Raw genomic sequence first — 26,830 nt, 5'->3', positions numbered from 1 at the left:
CGAGTATGCTTGCGAAGTAATCAGGAGTGGAGCCAGTTAACAATATTACGACAGTTTAAATTACTAACAACCTCAAATCTCAGATTCGTATAGCTAATCGATAATGAAATTAAAATGCGAATAAAAAAGAAGCCCTTTATATCTGTACTTGTGTTTGCTTGTCTGCCAGAATCGCCATATATTTTAGTTGTTTTTTTTGAGGTTAGAACAAGGCCTGAATATTGATAATATCTAGTGTTCTTGAAACCACAATCTTTTTCAAAATTACTGCAGTGCCCAACTTTTGGCAGAATAATCCCCAAATATAAATTAACCCCTGTACGTTTACTGTCAGTAAAAATAACAATGTAGTCAACTATGAGAACGAATTATAAATATCTTGTGTTAACTGGATACCAAAGGAGATAACATCAAATGTTACCTTGTTACTAGGCTTATATCTAAGACCTATCCTTTGTCAAACATTGTGGAGTGAATGTTTACTATAATGTCAGTGCTTGTCAACATTTATATGGTAGAACTAATTCGATAAAACGAATCGTCGTTAAAGCGAGAGAATCGTCACCTGCGCACGCGCGGGAATTGAGTCCCAAGCGACGATAACAACACACGCTAAAAACGCAAAGGCTCATGGGTAGACGCTTGTTTGTAAACAATGACACGCCATGGCCATCTAACGCATGTGCAGGCGACGATTCCCCCGCTTTAAACATAATTTATGCAATGGTAACCTTAAAATGACACGCGTTCTTATCATGCAGCTGACTGTAATACTTGCGTACAGCTATTCATTTTGTCTGAATTTTTCATTATATATTTGGATATAAAGTAATTTCCTCGACCGATAATGGTGTGTCTTGTTTCGCGTCTTGTCTTCAAATACGTACATCATCTTCCGGTGTTGAATATTCAATAAATGTGATTCATGTGAGAGCGGTTTTATTCGAATGTCGAACGACACTGTTGATCTCATCTAATCCACGAAGAAACAATAGTAAGTAGATGCTTGGTATTTGAACGCCAAATGACATATGGATGTCAAGTGCATGTTATCTAAAAACACAGTGCTAAATTACTTATTAGTTCAGCGTTATTTGTTTTTTGTTTTCTTATATGAAGTGAGATACTGTAAAATCACTAATTTTCACTGGGTTTAAATTTCACTGATTTACCATTTCAGGCATATTCAGTGGGTTTTAAATTCACTGTTTTATCATTTAGATAATGTGTTCTATGCTAAATTTTACATATTCACTGGGTTTTAATTTAGCGCATTTTTCAGTCAGCGAAATAAGCCAAATTAAAACCCAATGAATAATTAACCCCTTTACAGTACATGCCCGTATTTGATGTCAGATGTAAGCAAGTCGAAAGTTCATTTGAACGGTACAGCCAGTGAATTATGCCCATGACGACGGATTGGAGCAACACAGATGTTATCCGAAAGAATGACGTTGAGGGCGACATTTAGTAGATGAAAGCTATCTCTATAGTAAATGTCAAAGTTGATTACCACGCATTGATAGAAATCTATATTTATATCCTTGCTGGCATTCACATTGCTGATTCATCAAGGGTCTCTATTTCAACTGTTAACTTTAATTTAAAGGTACATTGACTTTTAAATTTAGAGCGCGGTAATCGTCTCGCCACGCATGCACTGTAACAAGATGTTATGTTGAACTATGACCCGCCCTCATGAATATTAAGTAGCGCAGACTAGTGCGCATGTATTCTCTTGTGAGCCAGTGATGGACGCAGCATGGTTTGTATTTGTTTACCCACTATACAGAATAAACCCAGTGAGTTACACATTAAGATCTTCAGTTAATTCATGCAAGCAGCATTTGAAACATGCACGAGAAATATTGGTCTCATAGACACAAATATTACAACTTTGACTGTTGCGCAGATCAACGAGTACAAAATGCGACGTTTCCAAGCTTTAATTAGGTAATTTTTAGGTGATTGGAAGGTATCGAAAGAGTCATCGGCGGTATTCAGTGCAAGTCGCGCCAAGGTCAAACCTCATACTTGTGATTTCTGTTAGAATAGCACATTGGATTGTGGGAAAATCAATGTTTATCAACACAAATGTCGCATATGCGTAGCGCGACGACCACCGCGTTTTAACAAGACACGATTATTCCATTCTTTGCTACTGAGAAGGCGTTGTATCTCTCTCTAAGTTTTCAATGTCATATTCAATAACACGTCCGAAGCAGTTGCCGACTTTCCAATAATGTGGTAATGAATGAATGAACGCGCGCCTTGGTCGTCCATCCATTGTTTGTACACACACACACAAAAAAAAAAAAAAAACGGTGGCATAATTACACCGTCATTACGCAACAAACATAGTAAGCCCAAACAAAACTGTCATGTTTTGTATCGGAGAAGACTCTTTCTTGCTTGCCATGTAGATCCACATCTCAACAGCTGCATAATATTTACATAACCAGTCATTGTGTTATAATTATATGCAACAAGTATGTTTAATAAAACATCCGTTTAAATTGAAGTTGCCGAGCACAAATGTGCTTGAGACATAGATTTGTTTTTACATTTGACAGTTATCAAAAAAATATTCTACCAATTATTAATGTTTCTCAATGCTGCAAGAAAACACCAACACTGTACTTGAAATTGTTGAAACGCACAACTTTAATCTGAAATATACCGATTACATTATGGAACGCGAATGAGAAACACTACAACATACAAAACCAATCCTTATTAAGTATGTGAAATGGTAACAAAATCCAATAAAGAGACTAACTACTGAGGTTAGGATAATGTAATGATGTATGACGTATAAATATTATATTTTGACTAAAATATACGGATAATGTAAATCGTATGTAAATCGCTATAAACAGTCGCACGTTTGTATTTACCGTACACTACTCTTGTAATATAATATATTATACTTTATGGGCAACACGACCAATGGACGGAGATTGGACTTGGGGTCACTCTATGACCTTAAACTTGAAAGAAATCCTCTAAAATACAATAATGAAATTGACTACGTTTTAAACGGACATGTCTACCATCTGAATGTATAGAATTTCTTAATTCGATTTGGTGGGTTTACAAAAATAGGAAGTACGATATTATACCAGCAATTGCATAGCACTAAAGCTAATACGATTAAACAATGAGAATACCATACCCTAAAAATTACCAGAAATTTGGAAACAATTAAAATGATTCGCATTGGTTTCATTTTGTGAGTGTTTAAATCACTTGTTCTACTACAAACTCAATCTAGGCTTAACTTCTTAGCAAATGTTCATTTGTGTATACTGGTTTGCTATATGATACATATATACAAGTATTTCTTTTATATTCCGTCTTCTCGATAATTTTAAAAATTAATGCACATGCTCACAAAATCCTTTGCAATTGTCGTCTCAAGCACATTAACATTCCTTCGTTGTCATAACGGATCACCACATGTCGCCCTCTTCAGGGCGATTCAATGTGTTCGGTCGTTCTCTCGGTTGCCTCAATACGAGTGGACGTACCCTCGGCTGTCTGGAGATTGTCTCGACTGAGCATTTTCTCAAAGCCATTGTAGACTGTAATAGAAGACGGATAATCGGAAATTAGACCAATCGTGTAGTATGATATTGATGGTATGGAAGGATATATTGGTATGGTGAGGTATAGAATATGTTTGCGATAGTTACTGCATACTATAAAACAATTGTACGCACCAATAGAAATACATAAAGTACTATTACCTCGTTGGGGTGCACGATCAATGAATTTCTACTACTCCGAGCAGTGGGTGTTTGGTTTTCATTGGTTGTCAGTTTTTTGGGGGGTTCGCTCAATTTCGCGTCTTCGACCATCTTCACATCATTGACAACGTCTTCAAGATGCAGGGTCTGCTCTGAAGACATCCTTGTAACACGTGTTGACCTCGAAGCCATGGTGCTACGAGTGTACCAAGACCCAGCCTGCGGTGAAAAAACAACAACAGATGTAATTTGAATAGTTTGAGGGAGTTATACACTTCATTTTACGAAATCTTGACTGCAAAGCAACACCCTCAACCACACGTAACTTCTTTACAAGTGTGACACAAACATTACTGTATGATTCAACAGGTAATCGCGTTCGATTACATATTGATGAATAAATGTATTATTAATGATAATACATGTAATTGCTCTATTGTGCAATGATTGCTCAATCGCAATTACCGGATATGTTTCGGCTGATGAGGGTTATATGCTTAAAACAGCCTTAGAGCTGACTTTTAATTTTTTCGTAATAAACCTTGTCGTGCTTACCGTGGCATTTGTCGACGTTCCGAACTGGCCACGTTCTGCCTCGAACTTCTCCTTTTTGCGTCTAAGGGCAGCTCTTACCTGCAATGAAGTAAATAATTACTAAATATGTCATATCCGTTAAAGGCCCTGAGCGTACCAACATGACCGGGGGGGGGCGAGACGACAAAAGTCATCGTCACTGTTACACAGTATTTCAATAGCTGAAACAACAAAACTATCAGTATGGACAACTTACCTCGGAATTATACACCACGTGAAACAGAAATATGAATAATCCCTGCATAGAGAAATAGAATATCTTCAGAAGTATGAAGCAAGACGAACCCATTGATGTGAAATTGGTATAACATCAGGCATTGCAAACAGGGTTATATACAATGAGCATATTTGTTATACCCATGGCCGAGGCACTCTAATAAGAATGTCATATATAAAACAAACTTGCAACCCTGGAGCAGGGAGTGAAAACTCATCATTTTATTTCGGATGAATCTTCAAATGCATTATTATACTTTAAAGATGTTCATCATACAAAAAGTGACCTCGTGTAATTATCAGCCAGTCAATTTGTTGTGATGCGTAAAAGAACATTTACATGTGTTCTGATTGTACCTACCTGCAACGAATTAAGAATTGAAAATATATAAAGAAACGCAATGGTTTCTTCACCAGTGGCAAACAATCCGAAACACCACGTGATGCCAAGTAGTGGTAACAACAGCAGGGAACTCTTCACACCGGCTCTGTAAATAAAATACCAATCATATGCTATGGTTACACCATTTTAAAGTGTATGCACACTGATAAGTATCCGACACCGAGTGAATCATTAAAGCACCGCATCACCGAGTTGAAATCATACAAGTAACTCCGTATGGCGCTGTGTACCATATCCCACATTACCACACAGTATACCTATTTCGCAGGAAATCCAACTTACTTGACATGGTCGTTTTGTTTCTGGCCACTGGCATGGGAGGCGGACACCACGACTCGTACGACCATTATGAGAACCACTAAATTCCCCTGTAACAAAGAATTCAGACACCAATTATCGATTGATAATTTTAATTTCGACCTGGCTTCAATGGATAAGTAGTTTATTTCAGGTTTAGTAAGACAAAGAAATGATTTGAGGTCTGACCGTTGGAAATGGTGCAGTTGTGTCATCTAGTACACTAGTGATTATTTGGCAAACCAGGTGATATGTTTAAGCGACAATTAAAGACGTTCGGAACAACGTGATGTTTGGTAATTTTCACTAACTTGAAATATATAGTACTATGAGTGTATTACGAGGATTCCTCAGAGTATGCACAAAGACAGTACAGCGGGAGTATAAAATAAATACCCCGTAAAATGCCGCAAAATTATGGCACGCTGTAACTTAATATTTGAATCTGTGCCGACATAAGTGAATAACTGACATTAATGGTATGCACATGGATGTGTTCCGATGTCGTTCACAATAACACTTACGGTCATGATTAGTATTGCTGGTCCAACAAACGCCCAAATAAGTCCACTCTCAACTGACAGCCAGCAACTGTTAAGGGGAGAAGAAATATCATAATTAAATTGTTACTTTATTGAAAAAACGTTCGTTTATTCCGTATGCGTTTTGCTAACAATATGTAACTTTCTACTTACTGGTTCACGGCGCCGTAGTCCTCAATACGTATTCCCGCAGTTATTGCTACAATCAAAAAAGGTGTTCCTGTATATGAAATAAAAAAAAAACAATATTTTTTATTCCGAAAGACTCTCACTTTCACTTAGTTTGAATTACAAGAGCAAACTTTGTTTTTCTTAATTTTAAAATAAATATGTTTCGTCGTATATTGCTAATATCATTTGTTGAGGGACTGTGATTTTATGAAACTCAAAAACTTCCAAGGGCGAATTTAAAAAAAAGAAAAATTACAAGCGACAAGCATTTCTTTTGATTCAAGAAGCTAACATTACATTCTTGAAAATCAGGTGATTATTTAAAAAAAAAAAAACAAAAAAAAACAACAACACAATTTTAAACCAAATGGGAAAATCATCCGCGACAATATCTTTATTTTCTTCATGAATTCTAACATCGAATTTCTGCATCTCGCAACAGCCCCACAATAGAAAAAAAGCATTTCACAAACGCCCCCCCCCCCCGCTAACAAATAATACATTTGGGTATTACAGTATGGACATATCAACTGTTAGCACAAAATATAACCATAGATACTTTAGTCAAATTAAACAACAAATTTCGTCAAAAACGCCGCAATCAATATACGTCACCACAAAGCATATGAATGAAAGTTTGTACATTGAGTGGATTTACCCCATGCCATTGTATAATAGTAATTCATCCAGCTTCGTTCACTTCCGTACACAGCGACTATTTGGCGATACAGGTGAATTCCCTCTGCCAGCATCCACAAAAACATAGCAGTACACGTATAGTGCAGAAGTACAGCGAATATCTTGCACGCCACCTACGGGGTGATAGAGTATGATGCATGTCAGTTGAAATACAAAGACGCATCATCACGCCCAGCGTACGTCGATTACTAGTTACTATATACAATAGTCATTACGTGTCAAGTATACTAGTCACAATATACAATAGTCATTACGTGTCAAGTATACTAGTAACAATATACAATAGTCATTACGTGTCAAGTATACTAGTTACAATATACAATAGTCATTACGTGTCAAGTATACTAGTTACAATATACAATAGTCATTACGTGTTAAGTATACTAGTTACTATATACAATAGTCATTACGTGTGAACTATACTAGTTACAATATACAATAGTCATTACGTGTCAAGTATACTAGTTACAATATACAATAGTCATTACGTGTCAAGTATACTAGTTACTATATACAATAGTCATTACGTGTCAATTATACTAGTTACAATATACAATAGTCATTACGTGTCAAGTATACTAGTTACAATATACAATAGTCATTACGTGTCAAGTATACTAGTTACTATATACAATAGTCATTACGTGTCAAGTATACTAGTTACAATATACAATAGTCATTACGTGTCAAGTATACTAGTTACAATATACAATAGTCATTACGTGTCAAGTATACTAGTTACAATATACAATAGTCATTACGTGTCAAGTATACTAGTTACAATATACAAAAGTCATTACGTGTCAAGTATACTAGTTACAATATACAATATTTTATATGTCATGCGCAATGAATCGTTTACATGCATCATATACTGCATTAACTCACCTCGACTTGAGATGCAGACTCAGTTGCCATGGAAACCAAGTGCGATAACATGATAGCTAGTATGAGGTTCTTGTGTATACTTATTCTCTCAGCTGGTAGTAATGTTCTGGAAAGTAATAGTATAAATATGATGGGTTTATCGTGTATTGGCATATTACACCCTTTCATTACGTGTCTATATTTACATAAAGTATAAATTAGCTGCTCAATTATAATATTCTAAAACTGGAATATTGGAACTATACCACGTTGTGTTATCGAATATTCCCATTCAAGAAAAAGAAAGACGTCTTCGAAACATACAAGACACATCGGAATAAGTTACACCCTGAAGGTTACTAGAATTTTCATCATTATTACACTCACTTAGACAAGCCGGTGGCGTCGTTCTTGATCCCCAACAAAAAATTATGAACACGTTTTCAAATAATTCTGAATGTAGACTGCATTGTTTTCTAATCAGTATAATCACAGGGAGTAAGAAAAACTCATGTAATAATAATTTATTAAAATACATATGTTTGTCCAACTCCCTGTGGTTTAATACTAGTATAATGTCGTCGTATTTGTTCATATCAATTAACCATGCATAAAGATGAGCATGATGTAATAATTGATGACGTTTGAACTACTACGTGTCCTGGTCATAGAGGTCAGCGCATATTTGCGGTATATTACACATGTGTTGATGCGGTCTGCCCACACATTATGTATATATTTACAAATTTTAATTGAATTTTAAATGAGGAAATTTGTACAGCTAAATTACTGATAAATTCCCCTCGGAAAGCTTCGTTTTATCTGATTACATGTAGATGAACACTTTAGTGCTGAACTAAACTGTTCATTTGAGGTGTATTGCATTGATACTGTATTCCTAAATCTGGATTTCAGTTTGTATATTGGATATTTACATAATAATTTAGCTTGGAGTTATTAATATTATATTATCTTCTAAGAACAATAACATTCCATTAGATCGTACGTCATTTTATATTCAATTACCCCTTTCTCAACACAGAGGGCAGTGTATCGTTTTAGAAAAACATGTGATAATCCGTACACATCATTGTATACAGAAAATATGTTGATGTTTAGCGGTTATATTAAGTATTATTCAATGTAGATTGAGAAATGTGACATAGTTTTACAAAAATTATAAATATATATTCAAGGGGATTGTTTATGTATGTCTGTTTGATCAGTGAGCATACGTAAATATGATAATGTGTATATTATTATAAAAATGTGGAAAACCTACCTAAGATAGGAGTATAATCCAAGAGTTGCGCACATAGCAACAATGGATATACTACAACCAGTGTATGTGATATAACGTAATACTACGAAATGTCGTTCCGGAATCTGAATTAATTAAAACAAAAAAACAGGTAATTTCGATTGATTTTTTGGTGAAATATTGCATACCTTTGAAATGTTTCTGAATAACTTGGTAATTACTAGTATTTCACACATCTAGCTATGCATTGTATTTGCGATCGGTAACAAATATTTCGTCCGAAAAAATGTGTTTATTCATTTTGTGAAATTTTGCATTCGATTGAAATGTTATTGGGTAACTCTGTAATCATGTTGTACAAAAACTATCGATACATTGCATTTGCGACGGCAGCAGACATTTTCTCTGCTATATATCAAATCTATATTTAAGTGTACGTTTAGACGTTGAATCATACATGAATGCGGGCGTTGTGATATGCCTACAATACACTTATATAAATAATATAGAAACATCTCCCACATACTAAAGTTGGATATATTGCTCTGTATAATTCTAAATACAAAATCATTGGTCGCATTGCACGTGATCAAGTTTATTTGTATCCCCATCTCAGTAGGTGTTTATACTGTTTTTATTTCAATGCGGACAATTTAATTTTCTTAATCTAAAAATTCTTCATGCATTCAGACACACTACATAAGTATTGTTCGAGGTTTTTCGAGAATAACACAAATGAAAAAAAGCTAATTACGAAAATACTGTATAGAATACAACTTATAATACCATGCGCGACTGTGAAATTGCGCTCTTTCATTTACCGAGTGATACCACGTAGAGCTTAGAGCCAGACGAAAACGGACGGACCGCGGAATTGTCTAGACTTTGTATTAACTGTGAATTATCAATATATAACATTTTCCAGGTTTTGAACAATCGTCTAATCGATCAAACTAATCATTCAGACGGATATACCCCACCTAGAAACCAAGAAATGCATTCATATTGATTCGAAATCGAGATGCGTTGATTGCTGGTGCACTTTCAGTTCAATTAATGAACTGAACTGTTTCCTACACAGTTGAACAAATGGCACGAGATTCCAGTGTGCTGCAATTGAATGGTTAAGCCGTATATATCTTTTATACCTTCAATTAATGTGCTGTATCAAAGAAAATTCATCTTAAATATTAATGAAGCAAACACCATCTTCTATAATTTCATAAGACGTAATGTACTACAGTGGTCGCGTTCCGCCGTGTCCATGGTTCCCATACGACGTATGGAACGTGTGTAAAATACACTGTTTACAAGTAATTCGATCGTACGCTGCACGATGACGTTAACAAGTACTGCGTGTTTGTCTATCTGCTTTGACATAAATAATGCAGCTGTGAATTTACCTCAAACGGCACCACCTGCATCAGAACTGCGAAGTTAGTAGTGTGGTTACAGTGGCATTCTATGAATACCCCGGTGGAATGGGTTACATCGCAACCTTCTGACGACCACGTGTTTTGTCCATTACCATATATGGCACTGAAATAAAATAAAGTGACGTAATCACGTTAGCTGCAGCCTCAGAATCTACAAGAGCTTACATCAAATACATGAAACACGGGATTCAAACTGGTAACTCGACAAACGCGCTTTGGCACTTTAAACAGATACGCTCCCCCCGTTATGCTATAATGTACTGTCCCTTAACTTACTCATGTTTGTATTCCAAAAAGACGCACGCCGATTTAAGGTCATATGGACCAGCTACATCGTCCACCTGCAAAAACGATCACATTCATTATATAAGAACATACAGTCGTAAACAATTTCCGAGGTATAGACGTCTCACATATTAAATATTCTTTATGGACTGAATACGGCTTTTGCGGCCCGAGGTCGTGCGGCGGAAGCACCCGACACATTATTAAACTGGTCACAAAAACGTGTCAAATTTACAGCACTACGATACTGTCTCCATGGAAGATCATCGGCGCATTTCAGATATTCTTAGTCGAGCTACGCCTGAAAAAATAGTAAAACTCACACACAATACACAAACGAATGTCGCCAAATATATCAACAAATTACGTTTTAAGCAAACAGCAAAGTTATGTTATAACGTAAAGTTATGACAATATTTTAACGGTAATAAATACGAACTCATTATAAACTTTCTTTCTTAAGAATGAATACTACAGTACAGCTAAGTTAGTCATTTACTGACCGTCCGAATAATACATAACAAACGGACGTTTTCTTGCAGCTATGTTGTAGGCGCAGGTAGAGACACGTTGATTTCACACAATTGCCTGACAAGAAGCAGTTTGGTTCACAGTTCTTGATTCGGGCGTAGCTCGACTAAAAATATCTGAAATGCGCCGGTGATCTTCCATGGAGACAGTATCGCAGTGCTGTAAACTTGACACGTTTTTGTGATCAATTATCTCTGTGCTTTGTTGTGGTGTTTCCGGCTTTCGTCAGGGTAATAATGAGTCCTACTGGTCTTTCGGTTTATTTCCCATCCACTGAATAATATCGTCAGCCATTTTCAAAGCGCAGACAATAATATCAAATTACACGCGTTGTTTGTAAACAGAAAGTAGTTCCAGGAAATAGACCAAATATGTTAAACGGGGCTCGGGCGTGCATCGGGATTTCCATAGCGTTACGAGGCCGGGCAATACGGGTATGTGATAAGAAACAATCCGCCACGGACTGCCTACCAAATCATACATCCATAAAAATAAAAACTTGATTAGGGATAGTCGCATACCGGATCTACTGGAAGCCGGTAATCCACTGGTACACTGATCAGGTCACCATTAATCCTCACCGTTGCGGAGATTACAGATTTACCAAGTGTAATGATGTCGTCTTCGCTGTAAACAGCACCACCATGGACATCGTTGGTTAGTAGTTCTGAGACGTTCTTGTACAACACCCCAATGAAAGCCACTTTTGTGCCCTCTATACACGAAACAAACACATATATAATTAACAGTCTGTTTCTTACAGTGTAGAGTATAAACGCAATTTTCTAGACAAGGTCGTAAATCTCGTTTTTTTAGATACACTGACGTATGAAGTCAGTGAAGTGGATAGTCCATTTTGTGTTCAACTATCATCAACTTGTGATTGAGCATGCGCACTTTATTATTTGCAACTTACCGCCATGTATATCGAGCAAATCACGGAAAACGTCGGAAGAAATTGTCACTGACCAATCTTCATCATTATTGGTAAACTCCACGCCGGTGGTGTTTGTGGAAGATAAGTTCATCATCTGAACTACGAAAACTAAAAGAAAAAAACCGAATGTCATTTATTTATTTGATTTATTAATTCATTCATCGATGTCAGTAAGTCAACAAGTTTAAGGCTGTTTGAGCCGAATTCAAATGTTACACTACTGAGTATGTCAACGAACATATCCGCAATGTATTATGGGAAATAACCTCTCACTGTATATAATGAAAAAATAATATCACCCTGGAAAATCAGTAAATTATATGTAATTTTTTAAAAGATTTTAACAATGTTAGATTTAGTATCAATAATAATGTACAATTTTTTACTCCCACGTTTGAGATATGAAAAAATAATCTCACCATATGTCGGATTTTTGTATCTTACAAAATTATCCGGTGATCCCAATTTTCTTTTATTCTCGGTTATGATTGTATGAAGTCAAAATGATGAAAATATTACGAATATGACATATAAGATCCACCACAATAACTAAATTATTTTAACAATAACTCTCATATTGTAGGGTTAAGAATTTTATATAATAATCTCACGATTAAGTAAAACCGCCAACATAATGTGATTTTGGTTATTTTGTGAAGTTGTTATCCGCTTGAATTGACCAATAAAATTACTAGGATTTATATTAAGATATACACAGCACGCACAATAATACACGACTTTATCGACAAAGATGTGATTAACATCATGTAGGTATAGGCTTTTGTTCACGATTGGTTTTACTTTATTTGACATTCGTTATCGTTTTCTATCTGTCTTTTTGGTATCGTTTCTTTTTCGAAGTTTAAATGCAATTGCATTTTGGTCTATATCATATATCGTTTGTCTTAATTGAACCTGACATGGTGGGTATGGAAATTGCGTTGTAGATCAGGTGACAGATTAAACGCAAAAAGAGCAAACGAAACAAACAATAAACGTGGACAAAACGACCCAGGATAATGCTCAGATTGAAATCTCTGTGTATCATGCCAAACTGTCGTGATAAATAGATGTAGATACACGACAACATATTAGCCAAATCAATTGCCTTTACTGCATTGTTTTTGAATCCATATATATATATATATATTTCAGAGCTTTGACATTTTCTCGCTAATAATCCTTTGTGTCTATGAAGTAGCGTTGAATACACCAGGATCCTACGTGTGGCGTTGACCAGTAGAGTATAAATAAACTAAATCATAACATAAAACAACTTCAACAACACATCAATGATTTATTTGTCAATTAATTTTTTATAGTCAACTACATCTAAATTTCGGTATATTACACATATGATCTATAACCTTATGCTCACAAGCCGTGCATACTTACTGATATTCTCTGCATCGACAACGACAATATCCGTTGGCAAAAGTGCTTCAGACACTTTCTGAGCAAACTCATCAATGGTTGCCATGACACTCGAAGCTCCAACGAACTTTGAAAAGACAATATAGGTTATGATTAGATTCATATTCATATTCAATTTCCAAACTTTTCATATTTAAATTGACAGTTGTTGAAAATAAGAATTGCTGTTATATATATATATATAATGATCGTCGATTACCACCAAGACGGTGAGTTTATTATTAAGGGTCATAAGAAATAGTATCACGCTCAGAACCTCACTATTTGTATACAAATATCGTGAATTTCGATACTTCGAACATCTACATCATCGCTCAGAATTTTGTGTCGGGCTGATGCGTTTAAGAAACAGATGTTTAGTTAAAGACGTTCGAATTCATACATTGTATGGACCCATTTAAAAAAGAAGTAAAGTCAAGTGCATGTGAGTGTATGTAACAGTATGTATCAAATTATGTAGGAACGGTTGCAGGATTGATGGTTACAATGACGTCATTTTTAATAGCATTATGGGATATGCGTACTTATTTAACGTCGATTTTAACGGAGGCGCTCGTGTGTGGTGATTTGATTTGCCCATTACGAACAATTAAAAAAAGAAGCGTACTTCTTATGCACAAATAATAATATCAAGAATTCGTATAGTGTGGGGAAATCATTTCAAATTTATGTAGTAAAGTTGATTAAATCAAATTGTTTCATATCATTAATAGAGTCGTATGTAAATCAATAGTTGCTAGGTTAACTAATATTATAGAATGTTAAAATGCTACCTGGCTAGCTGTAACCCACTCTGTTCTATGTTTCGTCTTCAGAAGACCGCTTGCAGAGTTGATGAAGTTCTGTTAAATTAAAATGTATTCAAAACATAAGATGCAACGCATTATACAATGTTGTTTCGTCAGTGAGACATCTTGCATCATGTATCAACAATTAGTCCACTATTGTAATAGTCTTGTAATAGAACATTTATAATATATTGTACAAGAAACCAAACCTTTATTAGAGGTTGTATTGCTGTGTCTGCACTACTAATATCCGATGCGGATATTGCTTTCAACAGTCTATATACGATAATTAAGTCGTCAGCCGCCGTGGTCCCACAGTCACTGGATGTGTACGTAGTCACTATAGTCAACACGTTCATCGATGTCTCCCATGGCATACTGGTAGCATCTGGACTCAATACACTCATTGCAAGCTGTATCTCCTGTGATTTACAGGCAATTACAAATATTACATAAATCACATTTGAGAAAATCAGGTATATATAGTACTGAGCAACAAACAAAAAGCGGTGAAAACAAATTACGGACGATATCATAGATTATACATCAATTGTTTTGTACAAATGTTGTAGATTTTTTTTGATGGCAGCTTTATACGTGAAAAAGAACAAATATTTATCATGGGACCCGAACCAGCACACGTAGTAACACCCACCGTACTCGATATCCAAATATGCTTCCACTCACCTCTTCTTTTGAAACTTGCTTCCAGTGTTCCAGGGGATCGGTATCTTCTGTGCACTGCAATTCGATAGCTGTGGACAAGCAGTAAGCAAAGCAAGCAGTATTAATACGCCATAGATCTCAATTCTTATGGGCGTGTATAACAATTAAATATAGCTATACTTCCAATAAATTGTTGCATCAGTGCACGCATTCACGGATTATTTTGTTGCGCCAACTTTACAATAAATATTAATACTCACGTGGTCGGTTTTCTTTCATCCAATACCACATTGCATTGGGATATTGCATTTCAGGATTCATCCACATAGCCGAAGATATTGAGCACCCAGGCGAGCAGTCACATCCGGAGGTGCAGGACAATGTCCCCCATTTATTACCCAACAAATCAACGTCTTTAGTGGCGAGAATTTTTCCGTATCCAAACGAATTATCATACTTCCACGGCATTATATTACCCACGGATTCAGCATTTCCCTCTGCCCAATCATCAAATTTCGTCACTAATGTAGAAACTTGATTGGGTTGATCAGAAGCAAACGTGAACGTAGATGGTACTTGCCAGATTCCTCCCCAACGGCCTGGTTCGTTTGCTTCAATTCGGTACTGAAAATATAATATACAGTCACCCAATCATGTTTTCTCTATCTTTGAATCCATTTATTATTATTATTAGGACAGATTGTAAGAATTAAAACTTGATGGTAAATTTTGAATTTAATAATTTAATATCACTAACACGACTTTTAATGTTTTAGTAATCCATATAGTATTTTAAGGCAGGCTTTAATTTCAACTAGTGTGGAAATACTTTCCAATAATGTAATTGAAATGCCACTGGATATGCATTGAATGCAATTCCGCGTAATTAAAATAAATTAAGAGTAAACATAGAGACAGCACTAAGTGATAAACTCTCTGATAATAAATATTATTATACATATAACTTTTATGGAAGAGAAGATTCATACCCCTCGATGCACTGTTTGAAATTTGGTAAATACAATACGGTATTGATTAGGGGGAAATAGGAATTCACGTACAAAATGATATATTGTGTTTTGTCAAAATATGACAACCTCTATGAATTGAGTAAGAGGGATAGTAAACGTTATCTTGCACATGGCGTGACTGAGTCGCAGCAACACGTGTTTTAGGCTTGTGTACCAAGTGACAACTTCTCAGAACATTTAATTTCAAATCAGATCCATTTGGAACTGATTCCAATGTTGACAGGTATATCAATCACGCTCTGTAATGTTCGCAGTACTTCACCGTTATTTTAACAAAGAATCAAATGCATTTTAGTCTTTTCACAAACCCATATCAAACTATATTCATTCATTACAACACTATTATATTAGATGGATTTATCTATTACAATTTGTGAAATAAATTATTTATCAAGTTCTACTTATCAATCTACTTATATTTAAATATCAACTTTAAAATAAAATATGTGGGTACTTCATGTATGTTTTTTATTGACAAAATTCTTTTTTTTCCCTATATAATAAAAATATGTAAGTGCTGTAATAGTTTGTATGGAAATTCAATTACATCAACACATTCAATTACAAAACACAATTGCAAAATCCATTAAAAATGTTAAGTGACTTATACCTAAATGCAACTTAATAAAACCTTGTACTTGTCTCAGCGTCTTTATATGAGTAAATTAAATTGTAAATAACATACGTAAGCGCTGCGGTAATTAGTTAATGGTTTGTTTTTATAAGCCATGACCCGATGACAACTATAGCTTAATTTGCACTAATAAAAGTTGTATATAATCTTTTATATAAATGAGTATAATAATAACAATATAAATCACATATAAAAACTGTCAGTGGTGTCAGTGTCTATTCATATCTTTGCATATGTGGTATTAAAATCCTGAGTTCAAGGATGACGTTAATAGCCAAATAACCCCAGTTAGCATGTCACCTGTGTACGATTTCCCTAGTTTCAGTGAATAAATGTCATTCAAACATTGGGTTCTTTTTTTCATTATTTTCGAGTACAGTTTTAGTCGCTTTTCGGGTTATTGCAATCGCACTAAACGATACTACAAGACGCCGTGCAGTGAGCTTAGTATTCACTTAATGACAATCTATCACGGAACGTTCACGTGGTGTCAAGTGGAAGTATGATTATTTGTTTGATGCATTCAGAGAACTGAGCTGAAAAAAAAAGAAATATTTATTTTGCAAAGCAGTACAATTATATTAAGGAAACAATTTCTACGCCTACGCGGAGCATCAGAAGTGCGTATAAGTGAGACTATCGGAAACAAGAAATACGGTGTGTTATTTCGCCAGTTTTATTTCAGGTATTTTAAAGTGGATGAAAGTACACTTGGTAATTTGAGATATTGATCCGTCTAGGAAGAATAGTTCACATTCAATACGCAGAAATATCGACCATTTCCAGGCTAGTTGGTTTAAATTAACTGCGTATATCGGTCTAAAAGAAAAACTGTTTGTACTCGGAGAATACGGGAACTAAGTGAACGCTTTTGAGTAATATTAGAGTTACTTATGTTGATATGCGATTCCGGAGTGCTGGAATACTTAGTGAAAGTTTGTAAGTTCAAAGATACAGCAATTAACATTACAAAGACAGTGACTTCGCTTTATAAAAATGTAGAAATATACTGTGCTATATTACCAATCGAAGTACCACTCCAAATTTGGATAAATGAATACAGTGTTGTCGCATATGACAATGCACATCCAGCTAATAGATGCCTACAGAATTTAATTAAATTTAATGTTATATTATTTTGTACGGGCATCAGTGTCTCTGACATTGGAAGTCACAAATGTTGTACACACACCTAAAAAGATAACGGCACATACCCCCTCCTCACACATAATAAAACGTTCGATGACTCTGTCATTATTCTTCATTAATGCAAAACTATGTTACAGAAATTAATTTTGCAGGAGTCGTACAGTGCTCAACAAGAACAATATTGACTTGGCTGCATAGTGCAGTGTTCATCAATATTCATTGATCAGTAAATGCATGTACACGTGCCTGCTAAGCTGTGGGGGTAATGAAACTCACAAACCCCGAATATAATAACGAAAGCAATAAGCATTTGAAATACACATCTGTTGTTAGGCCAGACTTTTATTATCCCTTGTTTCGCGAACCCGCCGAATGAACAGGAGTCGAAAATGAAATAAAAATTATATTTTATTTTAGCGTAATTTCTCGCGCCCGCCGCCTTATAAGTGCAAACAATTGCTAAAAACATTATTTTTATCTTTATGTTTTTGTCCGCCCGCCGCATAACAAACCCAAGTTACATTTTCGTGGGAGTATCATGATCAAAGTACCGAAGTCTCGCACAGATGAGAAACAAGGTTATACATGGAATAAAAGTCTGGTCTTACACGGACATTGCCATATGTCGCATTAAAGACAAAACAAACATTACGAAATACAATACCCTACCCTGCATTTGAATATATTTTGTTCAGTGCTTATACCTCCCACAATATTACATACAATAGTTATAATACTAATTCTTTGTCTGTTTCGGTAAATCAAACAAGGCTTGTTTTGAAAGTATATTATTTCTCTTGGGATTACTGGAATCCTGGTTAAAACAAAATATTATTTGAGACGAGTTAGGCTAATGTACAATGTACTCAAACGGTTTGAAAAGTAGTTTTCATGTCACCTGTGTGTAATCCGTGTTCAGCTCAACGAAAGCTTTCAACTTTTGATATTCGACACTTGTGTGTGCAATACATATATATGGAACTGACATTCATCAACGATTTGCATTAGTGATATGGAACCAAACATTAACAACATCGTCTATGGGAATTGTATTAGGTCTACGACCACATAACAGTGTTCAGCTTCTTGCATCTAATTATTATTATTCTCTATTATTACTAAGAACAACCTGACTATATGACTGTACATGCTTTTCCAGTTTCATGAGCCAACGTGTTACATTCTAAAATCAACAACAACCGAACATATCACAGTTGACCAAAACTTCTGTGAATGCTGTTTTCATTTATTTCACCTCCGTTGTGGACAGTATAATTGAGTAAAGATTTTATTTGCTCTTTGGGCCGATGGATTTAATGCTTTTTAACATGAAAAGAGAATTAAAATAACTCACCTGCATAGTATCACCTGTTGAATTAGTTTTAAAATAGTCTGCCACATCGAGTATGGAGTAGGACTTATACAGGCTTGGGGTACTTTTTCTGTGTAAAGACAACGTAACCCAAAAATAGTCACCAGTCTTCATGGTAAACAGCAAAGTCCATCCACCTCCATCACGGGTCATGTCACAGTACACAGATAACTCGTTGCCGTCATTGTTAACGGTGTAGATGCCATCGACCGGGACGGTCCCCGTAGCGATGATACGAACGTAATGATCATTGCAGGACACAGGGTAACCTTCGTAGAAGGGCGGAAAAACATGAACATGTCTATAATATAAATATCTAAAAGTGTTTCTCACAATGAAGTTGAGTCTATGTGGTAGAGTCTGACTAAATATATTATTATACATGTAATATGTAATGAGTACCATGTATACATGTAATATGGTTGAGCTAGTTTCTTTGTAATGAGTACCATCCGTAATTGCATTGGTAAGTATCTATTTTTGTATTCTACGTTTAATCATGTCATGGTGTATCATGTACAAAATATTACAATTATTAAATCTATCCCCAATTTATTGTTTACATTTTCTACTTACCGGGTTGTATGGCTTTTACGAAGAAGCCTGTGTGTTGAACAAAATTTATATATTAATTCATCGAATCACAATCGAAACCAGGATCACCGTTCGTCGAACAGACCTGCTCGGCACGCTGACCGGCAATCTGCATAATGTTCAATCTTACACGCATTCATCAACCGCAAGGGTTCTATTGTTTTTCTGTCATCATGCAAACTTCCCCGCATTTAAAGCAGGGGACTCGTCACCTACTCATGCGTCAGAATGCCATAGCGTGTCATTGTTTACAAACAAGCGTCTACCCATAAGCCATTGCGTTTTAGCGTATGTTGTTATCGTCGCTTGGGACCCAATTTTCGCACGTGCGCAGGTGACGACCCTCACGCTTTAAGCCACTTCCGTTGTGTTTGACAAGAAGACAACAAGGAGTTTAGTGATGATAATGACAGTGACTAATACAGATTGACGATCTTTATATTGCAACAATATTTGTTACTAAAACTACCATATGTAATCACAATGTGTAAAATGTCTGTCAACGCGTTTTACTGATCACAATAGGATTACACACTGTCTAGTCCAGGCATGCCACGTGAAAGAAAATATGCCTCAATTGTGCACACAACGTGTAAGCAAGTTGGTGCATTTCAACTGAATTGTGATTTAAAAGTCACTTCACATATAATTAAAAAAACATGTAATAGTTACAGCGTTCACCAATAGACAAATCGTATTTGGCAACCGTGCGCGGAAATTGGGGAGACGGTAAAGTTGAGGACAGTATAGCATGATATAATGTGAATTGAATACCAATTAACGCTACTAGTCGTGCGGATGCAATCGGTAAAAGATTAAAGTGAATACACCAGACAACCATGTGCGCACTTTTTGATTGCTTTTTTTTTCTGTCGATCTGCACTAGAGAAGCCATAAACAGAAATGCTTCGGGAGACGGAAGATTGAAATGTGTTGTATTTGATAACCAATTCGCAATTTGGGAAAAAATTAGTTATTAGCTATACGTATTTCGCCTTAATCCTAGTTTTTTGTAGGACAGGCGTAGTACTAATACGAAAGAATTCGGGGGTACGACAATAGCTAAATTAAGCCTGATACACTGTTTGCGTTCCCACGTTGCTCATGATAGCAGTGACAGTCCGTCTTATATATTCAAATGGATTTCTAAACATGTCAGTCAATCTCGTAAGTGAATAAATATGCAGTTTAGGTCACACTAAATATTGGAATGTTGTCGACGTGTTTAAGACCTATATTTTAATTTACTTTGCGTTATACAAAAAGGCCTAATTTTACACGCGAGACTATATAGTTTCAAATTCCTGTATTACGTAAATATCATAATACATAATATTCGATACTTCGTCGCACTAGGGCAAAAACATTAAAAACATTACGGGTAGCATAAAACTCTAATATTTATTTTTGCTGCTATATCTAAAAATGAGTTATTGTCGAACGGAGATATATTTACGCCCAAGGCGCTGCCTAATACATCGAAATTTATTGTTAAAAAAATGTATGCAAAAGGTCGTAACCAAGCTCGTAAAACATCATAAATATTCAAGTAACATACGGTAAGTGTACAGGTAATTTTAATGACACTCTTGGGAATACGTCAACAAATCACGTTGATCGCGTGGATTTAGATCTTTATGTTTGCATGTCCACTGATGTCGCGTATTTTGGTATTCAATTGTACACTCAGGTTAATCTTATATGCAGCTTGAAAAATAAAACAAGTATTACGAACCCTGTACGGAGCAGTAGAATTCGATATTTAATTACTAACTTATAATACTTAATTAAGATAATAAGACGCCTGCATTCTTATAATTATTTAATAAGTCATTTCATTCATGCACGTGGTGTTGAAACATACCATCTTCAAGACACGTGACACATAATGACATCACCAAAGAAACTGCCTCGTTTGGTGAGTTTCCTGTCAACTTGTGTGTTGCGTTTCACGGGAAACAATTTAAATATATCGTGCGTTTGTAATAGTTGTTCATGATGACGTGTTTACGACCCATACAATATAAGGTGAGCTGTCCAATGCAATATATCACATCTGGATAGAGTCAAGTATGTGAAAAAATACTTGGTTATCAGTCTTAATATACATCTCACCACGTTCAGTGATGCTAAGTGCGAAACTTGCAATGCTCGCTGTACCACATAACTACGAATTTTAAAACTTATACTGTCCTCCGAAAATTAGCAAGTTTACTAATATTTTAAAATAATAATGGATTCGGGGTGAGTATTGATTAAGCAGGACGTATTGAAGCTGTACGTAAAGTTGCATATACAGTTTATAAGAAAGACATGTAAATGATTCATTGTGCAATCGTAGTTGGAATATCTGCGAATCCATAATGTGAATTGACGTATGGTAACAAAAGAGACTCCAGGGTACCGTCTAATGCAGCAGTTGATTTTCAAAAAGAGGGATAGTTGGTGTTCCCAAATATTAGTATTCGTGTGTATTTTACATCTCCTTTGTCGCCAAATATTAAATGAAAAAAAATAGTTGTGAAAAAATGGTCATAAAAAACAAAAAAATATTTATAACCTAGATCACCGAGACCGAGTACGTGACGTCAATCTTGCATGTTCTAATTAATAGTATAAAATATAAGTTTGTAGATGAGTTACAAATTAGGTATTGTTTAATATATGGTTAACTGCATCCATAAAAAAATGCAGCCTAAATCACTTCACAAGAAATGCCGCAGTTGCATTCCCTGCACAAATTCTATGGCATAACCCAATTTAGTTACAATAAGTGCGACAGTCATACGATGACATGCTCTAATAACATGTTTGATGAACAGGAAAATGCTGCAAAAGATGATCTTTGCAAGTAGCTTCAACTGTTTTAATAGAACCAACCATTATGTCACTTACTGGGTATAACGCAACATTAAATAATGAATATATTATCAGCCCAATGTAATTGTAATAGAAAGTTTGCAATATTACACTTTTGATATTGAAAAACAGGTAAATGTTGAAGACAAATGATTTAACGGAGTGGTGAACAGTAAAAAAGAAGATAAATGCTCATGACAGATGGACTACTTTTTGATTAGAAAAATTGTTTTTGTTGGAATTGGTCTAGCTATACCATTATTAGTGATTGGTTGATGATTGCATGTATGAGTGATGAGTCGAAAACGTGTAGTAAGCGCCAGTGCAGTTTTTAGATAGCGATTACTGATCCACAATAATTATTCACTTTCAATCTTTGAAAATGTGCAGCTATCGAAAATGATTCTCTGCTCGTTAGGCTAGAGGCATGTTCTATAACTATATCTTTATAACACTGTTTGCCATCTGTGCTGCATTGATATATGGGTCTGTTGATTTCAACAGTTGACCTTTTTGTATCAGGATGGATTCTAAAACGTGTATCTTTAGGAGCTCCGTAAGGTATAAATTATACTAAGATACTGTTGATGTATTTATGTTTGGTTGTCAAGTTCAAAGTTGTTTCACTATAAATAGTCTGCACAGTAAAATATCCTTTATATGCGAAGTATTCCAAAGAATCAAGGAACAGTAAATCTGTTCAAGGGGTCGGCGGATTACGTTGCCCACCAACTTCGACAAGGTCAACATGTATCAGGGTCTAGATTTGATAATAATGTGTATGTATGGACACAAAATGCAACCGCATTTCCAAAAAACTCACTACTGCAAAATTAATCGTCTGGTGTAGCTTAACTGATGAATATAGTTGATCATCATTTTTTGTCAGTTTCGATTCAGTGATATGACTAATGCATCCATCTGGCGCTTTATTTCAGACACATACGTACATGTTATATTATTTGTGCAAATTCTATCAATATCCTTCGTTAAGCCAAATCCTCACAATACATGAAACTAATACATTACAAATTTACTATGTTGTTCGAATAATCGTATACATGCATTGTGCAGACAAATGATCCCTTTTTGCTAATATAATAAGTAATTCACTAATGACATGGTTGAATCTTTATTCTTTGTTATATTAAATTTGAACCCTAGATTCCAATTGACAATTACCGTACTTCCGTAAAAATCCCAATCATTATACTCCTTCTATTACTGCAGAGTGTACGCAATACTTTTATCTAATGGCATAATAAAGTGCAGCGACATGATATACTGGACTTTTTTTTTGTAAAACAAGATTTATTTTGCTATATACATTTCCGTCAAATGATTAATAAATATATTTTCCACCAGTTCAAGGATTGCCAATCAATTGCAGAACTTAGCTAATATTATAGAACATATACTTATATTTTATTTTTTATATTTAAAAGACACACCTTTCCTATGAGCTGCAAATCATAAGGAAAATTTAATTAGTTCGGTATTTATCCAATCACTTAATACACAATAGTGCATACGAGTACGCAAGTCTGATATAACTTATAATATAATGAATCTAAAGGTTTGTTTATTTCTTTATTACAAAACGCATAAGTAAATTACAACCTTGTATTACATTATAAAGTTGTCGAGATTGAATTTTGGCATTGACACAGTAACATGATATTGTCCCATTCCTTGAGAGGCATTATCGTTGTATCTACATTAGTAATTAATAATTACCATTAGTTAATACACTCGTGCTTGAATTAACATTTTATAGCAGCCCGAGAATCTTTATTTGCATTTAGATTTTTGAATACCGAAAATAATCATAAGCCGTTTATCTTTATCTTTATCACTTAAATTAACAATTAACAACAAATCATACACTCGAATTTGTTTATTCAATAACCGCCAACTTTACTACAATGATAAAATGTTTCGATGTAGTTTCTGAATAGTTTCATTTTATGTTTAAATTTAATTGATACATGAATGTTTTAATATCCGTCGGCGAGTTTTTTAAAAAAAAATATATGAAATAATTAATTTAATAAAAACCACGACCTGATTATTTCCCAGGAAAGGAGAAATCGAGGTCAACACTACCTCTTTACTAGGGAATTGAACAAATAAGGCTGTCGTCTTCCTAACAAAACCAATTATTTCGCTATCACGTTTTTGTTATGATGTATCTATATATTGAAGTCTGTGTGCAATGAATTCAAACGTGCAAAGGAGTCACCACTGAACATAGAGATGTTGCAAGGTCGTAGGCCGAAACTACGCGCCGGTGTTCCTTTATGTTAGCTACTTATACACAGGCTGATTATTTTAATTCCGAGTAATACACAAGATCAAAACTCCCCATCTACTAATCATTTTCTAATCTCCACCATCTGTTGATACTGACCGTTCATAGGCAAAGACCACAGCTGCTTAACGATAACCCAATGAAACTTTCTGGCTTTAAACTTTTAACTTTTAACTTTGCAGTGGAAAACTATGACCAGAAAAACCATTGCTTGTATTTTATTAATGAAAGAAATTACTAGCTGCAACGTGGTCTCTGATTGGGTTATTTGCGCTGTCGACCATTTGCCCGGGGTATAATGCATTTAATCAAATGCCGAATGTGGAATATCTCACTCGAATTTACACAAAATATATAATGTTGACGTCATCGGCTGGTGTATCGTCCGGTGTACATTGTTTGTATGATTGTCTGAACGCTGTTGGCAAATCCCATTTTGATTCTTGTTGTTTTAGACATCATTTTAGACATATTAGACAGTGTGTTTTAAGTCGTTCTGGTTCTACCTTCCTTATTCCCTTAAACTAAGACTTCACAGTAGCAGCAAACGGAATTACTTCATCGATCTGAATTATACAGTTAATCTCTATTAATCTCTGCAACGAATACTAGTATATCTATATTACACAGGTTTTACATATGATATTCGCAAGCTCGAATCTTTAGCAATTATCGTAGATTATTGACACAGCATACGAGACATAATCAATCATCAATTCAATACGCGATGTTTGTCATTCATTTCAGCAGTTTAAGAGTATAAATATTCTTTGTTATTTCAAGAGTCAAACTCATTCAACTACACACAATGCCAAACAATACAATACATTGTATTCAGTAATTGTACTGTATCAAACAGAATGATTAATAAACTATGACTAAACTAATTTAGCCGTGTTTATTAACAAACATTATTATTTAGAATGCTTATTACAATGCAAATTGTCTAGTCATTATTTAATTGATCGAGTAGTCATTAATTGTGTCATATGTATAATTAATTTTGACTGTATAAGGCTTCAGTTTTAAACCTTATGCGCTCCTATTTAAATTCGATTACTGGGGTATCATGGTACGATAGCGACATAAATTAAGACTACTGACGCGCATGCGCAGATAATGCAACATATATTCAGGTGATTCATTATTCAGTTCGGCGTACATGATAACACATATGTATTTACATTACGATTAATTAATTGTTATTTTCAACAGTCACAGTCAACACCATAGCATAGCATTAACTGTCTGTGCACCAGGTGTGCGCCGGCCATCTTTCCGTCACACTTTCTATGGTCTCACAGGTATACACCGAATGTCCATTGGTTATTTGCACAATAATCTGTCAAGGACGTGTGTATAACTGACTTGATGTTGTGTATTATACATAGTAACGTCATTAATTCAATATTACGAAAGAAATTGTCATTACCTCACCTCCACGGTTGGTTGATGCAGAATACCACAAATAAACATTGCAAGTGAACAGAGACATACACACAAAAACGTACACACAGTGGCAGGCACATCGCATGTTGGGAAGTTTTTCTGTTTTTCTCAAGGTGTTATTAAAGACGTTGATGATATTCCGTACATCATGTAGATGTTGAATAATAAGCTTGATTTTTCTGTATAACGAATATATAAATATACACTCACCGCAATTCAATGTAATAATGAAATATAGTGTCACCGACCATCTCTGGATGAAATAAAGAAACAAAGTTGTTATGTTAATACCACATACTAAATACCATATTAACATTATTCACAAATAAGTATATTTTCGCCGAAGCATGTGACGTCATACTGTTATCCCAAGTTGTATGTATTTCTCATTCAATTTCTCATATTTTTTTTACTTTATTGAATGCATGCATGCATAGCCACCAGTTAATCCCGACAAAAACACCAGGCGATTCCGATATAACCACCAGGCGATTCCGATATAACCACCAGGCGATTCCGATATAACCACCAGACGATTCCGATATAACCACCAGG

At 35.1% G+C, this 26,830-nt stretch overlaps 1 protein-coding gene across 1 annotated transcript; it reads right to left on the bottom strand.

The window, feature by feature from the left end:
- Positions 1 to 2,646: 2,646 nt before the first annotated feature.
- On the bottom strand, positions 2,647 to 19,847 carry LOC102807533 (uncharacterized). The gene is made up of 22 exons (XM_085498259.1): positions 19,742 to 19,847; positions 19,045 to 19,331; positions 15,137 to 15,500; positions 14,898 to 14,965; positions 14,420 to 14,632; positions 14,196 to 14,264; positions 13,384 to 13,489; positions 11,968 to 12,096; positions 11,573 to 11,766; positions 10,512 to 10,576; positions 10,203 to 10,338; positions 8,821 to 8,924; positions 7,560 to 7,665; positions 6,631 to 6,784; positions 5,955 to 6,021; positions 5,784 to 5,850; positions 5,245 to 5,330; positions 4,921 to 5,047; positions 4,540 to 4,581; positions 4,269 to 4,382; positions 3,750 to 3,968; positions 2,647 to 3,584 (listed from the first exon to the last, which is right to left on the bottom strand). Exons 1-22 carry the CDS (start codon positions 19,845 to 19,847, stop codon positions 3,453 to 3,455), a joined length of 2,955 nt encoding a protein of 984 aa, XP_085354385.1. The 3' UTR covers positions 2,647 to 3,452.
- Between the last annotated feature and the right edge of the window lie 6,983 nt (positions 19,848 to 26,830).

Source organism: Saccoglossus kowalevskii, chromosome 4 (genome assembly GCF_978046115.1).
Source record: "Saccoglossus kowalevskii chromosome 4, keSacKowa6.1, whole genome shotgun sequence".
In the NCBI taxonomy this organism is placed as follows: Eukaryota; Metazoa; Hemichordata; class Enteropneusta; family Harrimaniidae; genus Saccoglossus; species Saccoglossus kowalevskii.
The sequence above is the reverse complement of the archived record's forward strand: the minus strand, read 5'-3'. Positions and strand labels throughout refer to the sequence as shown.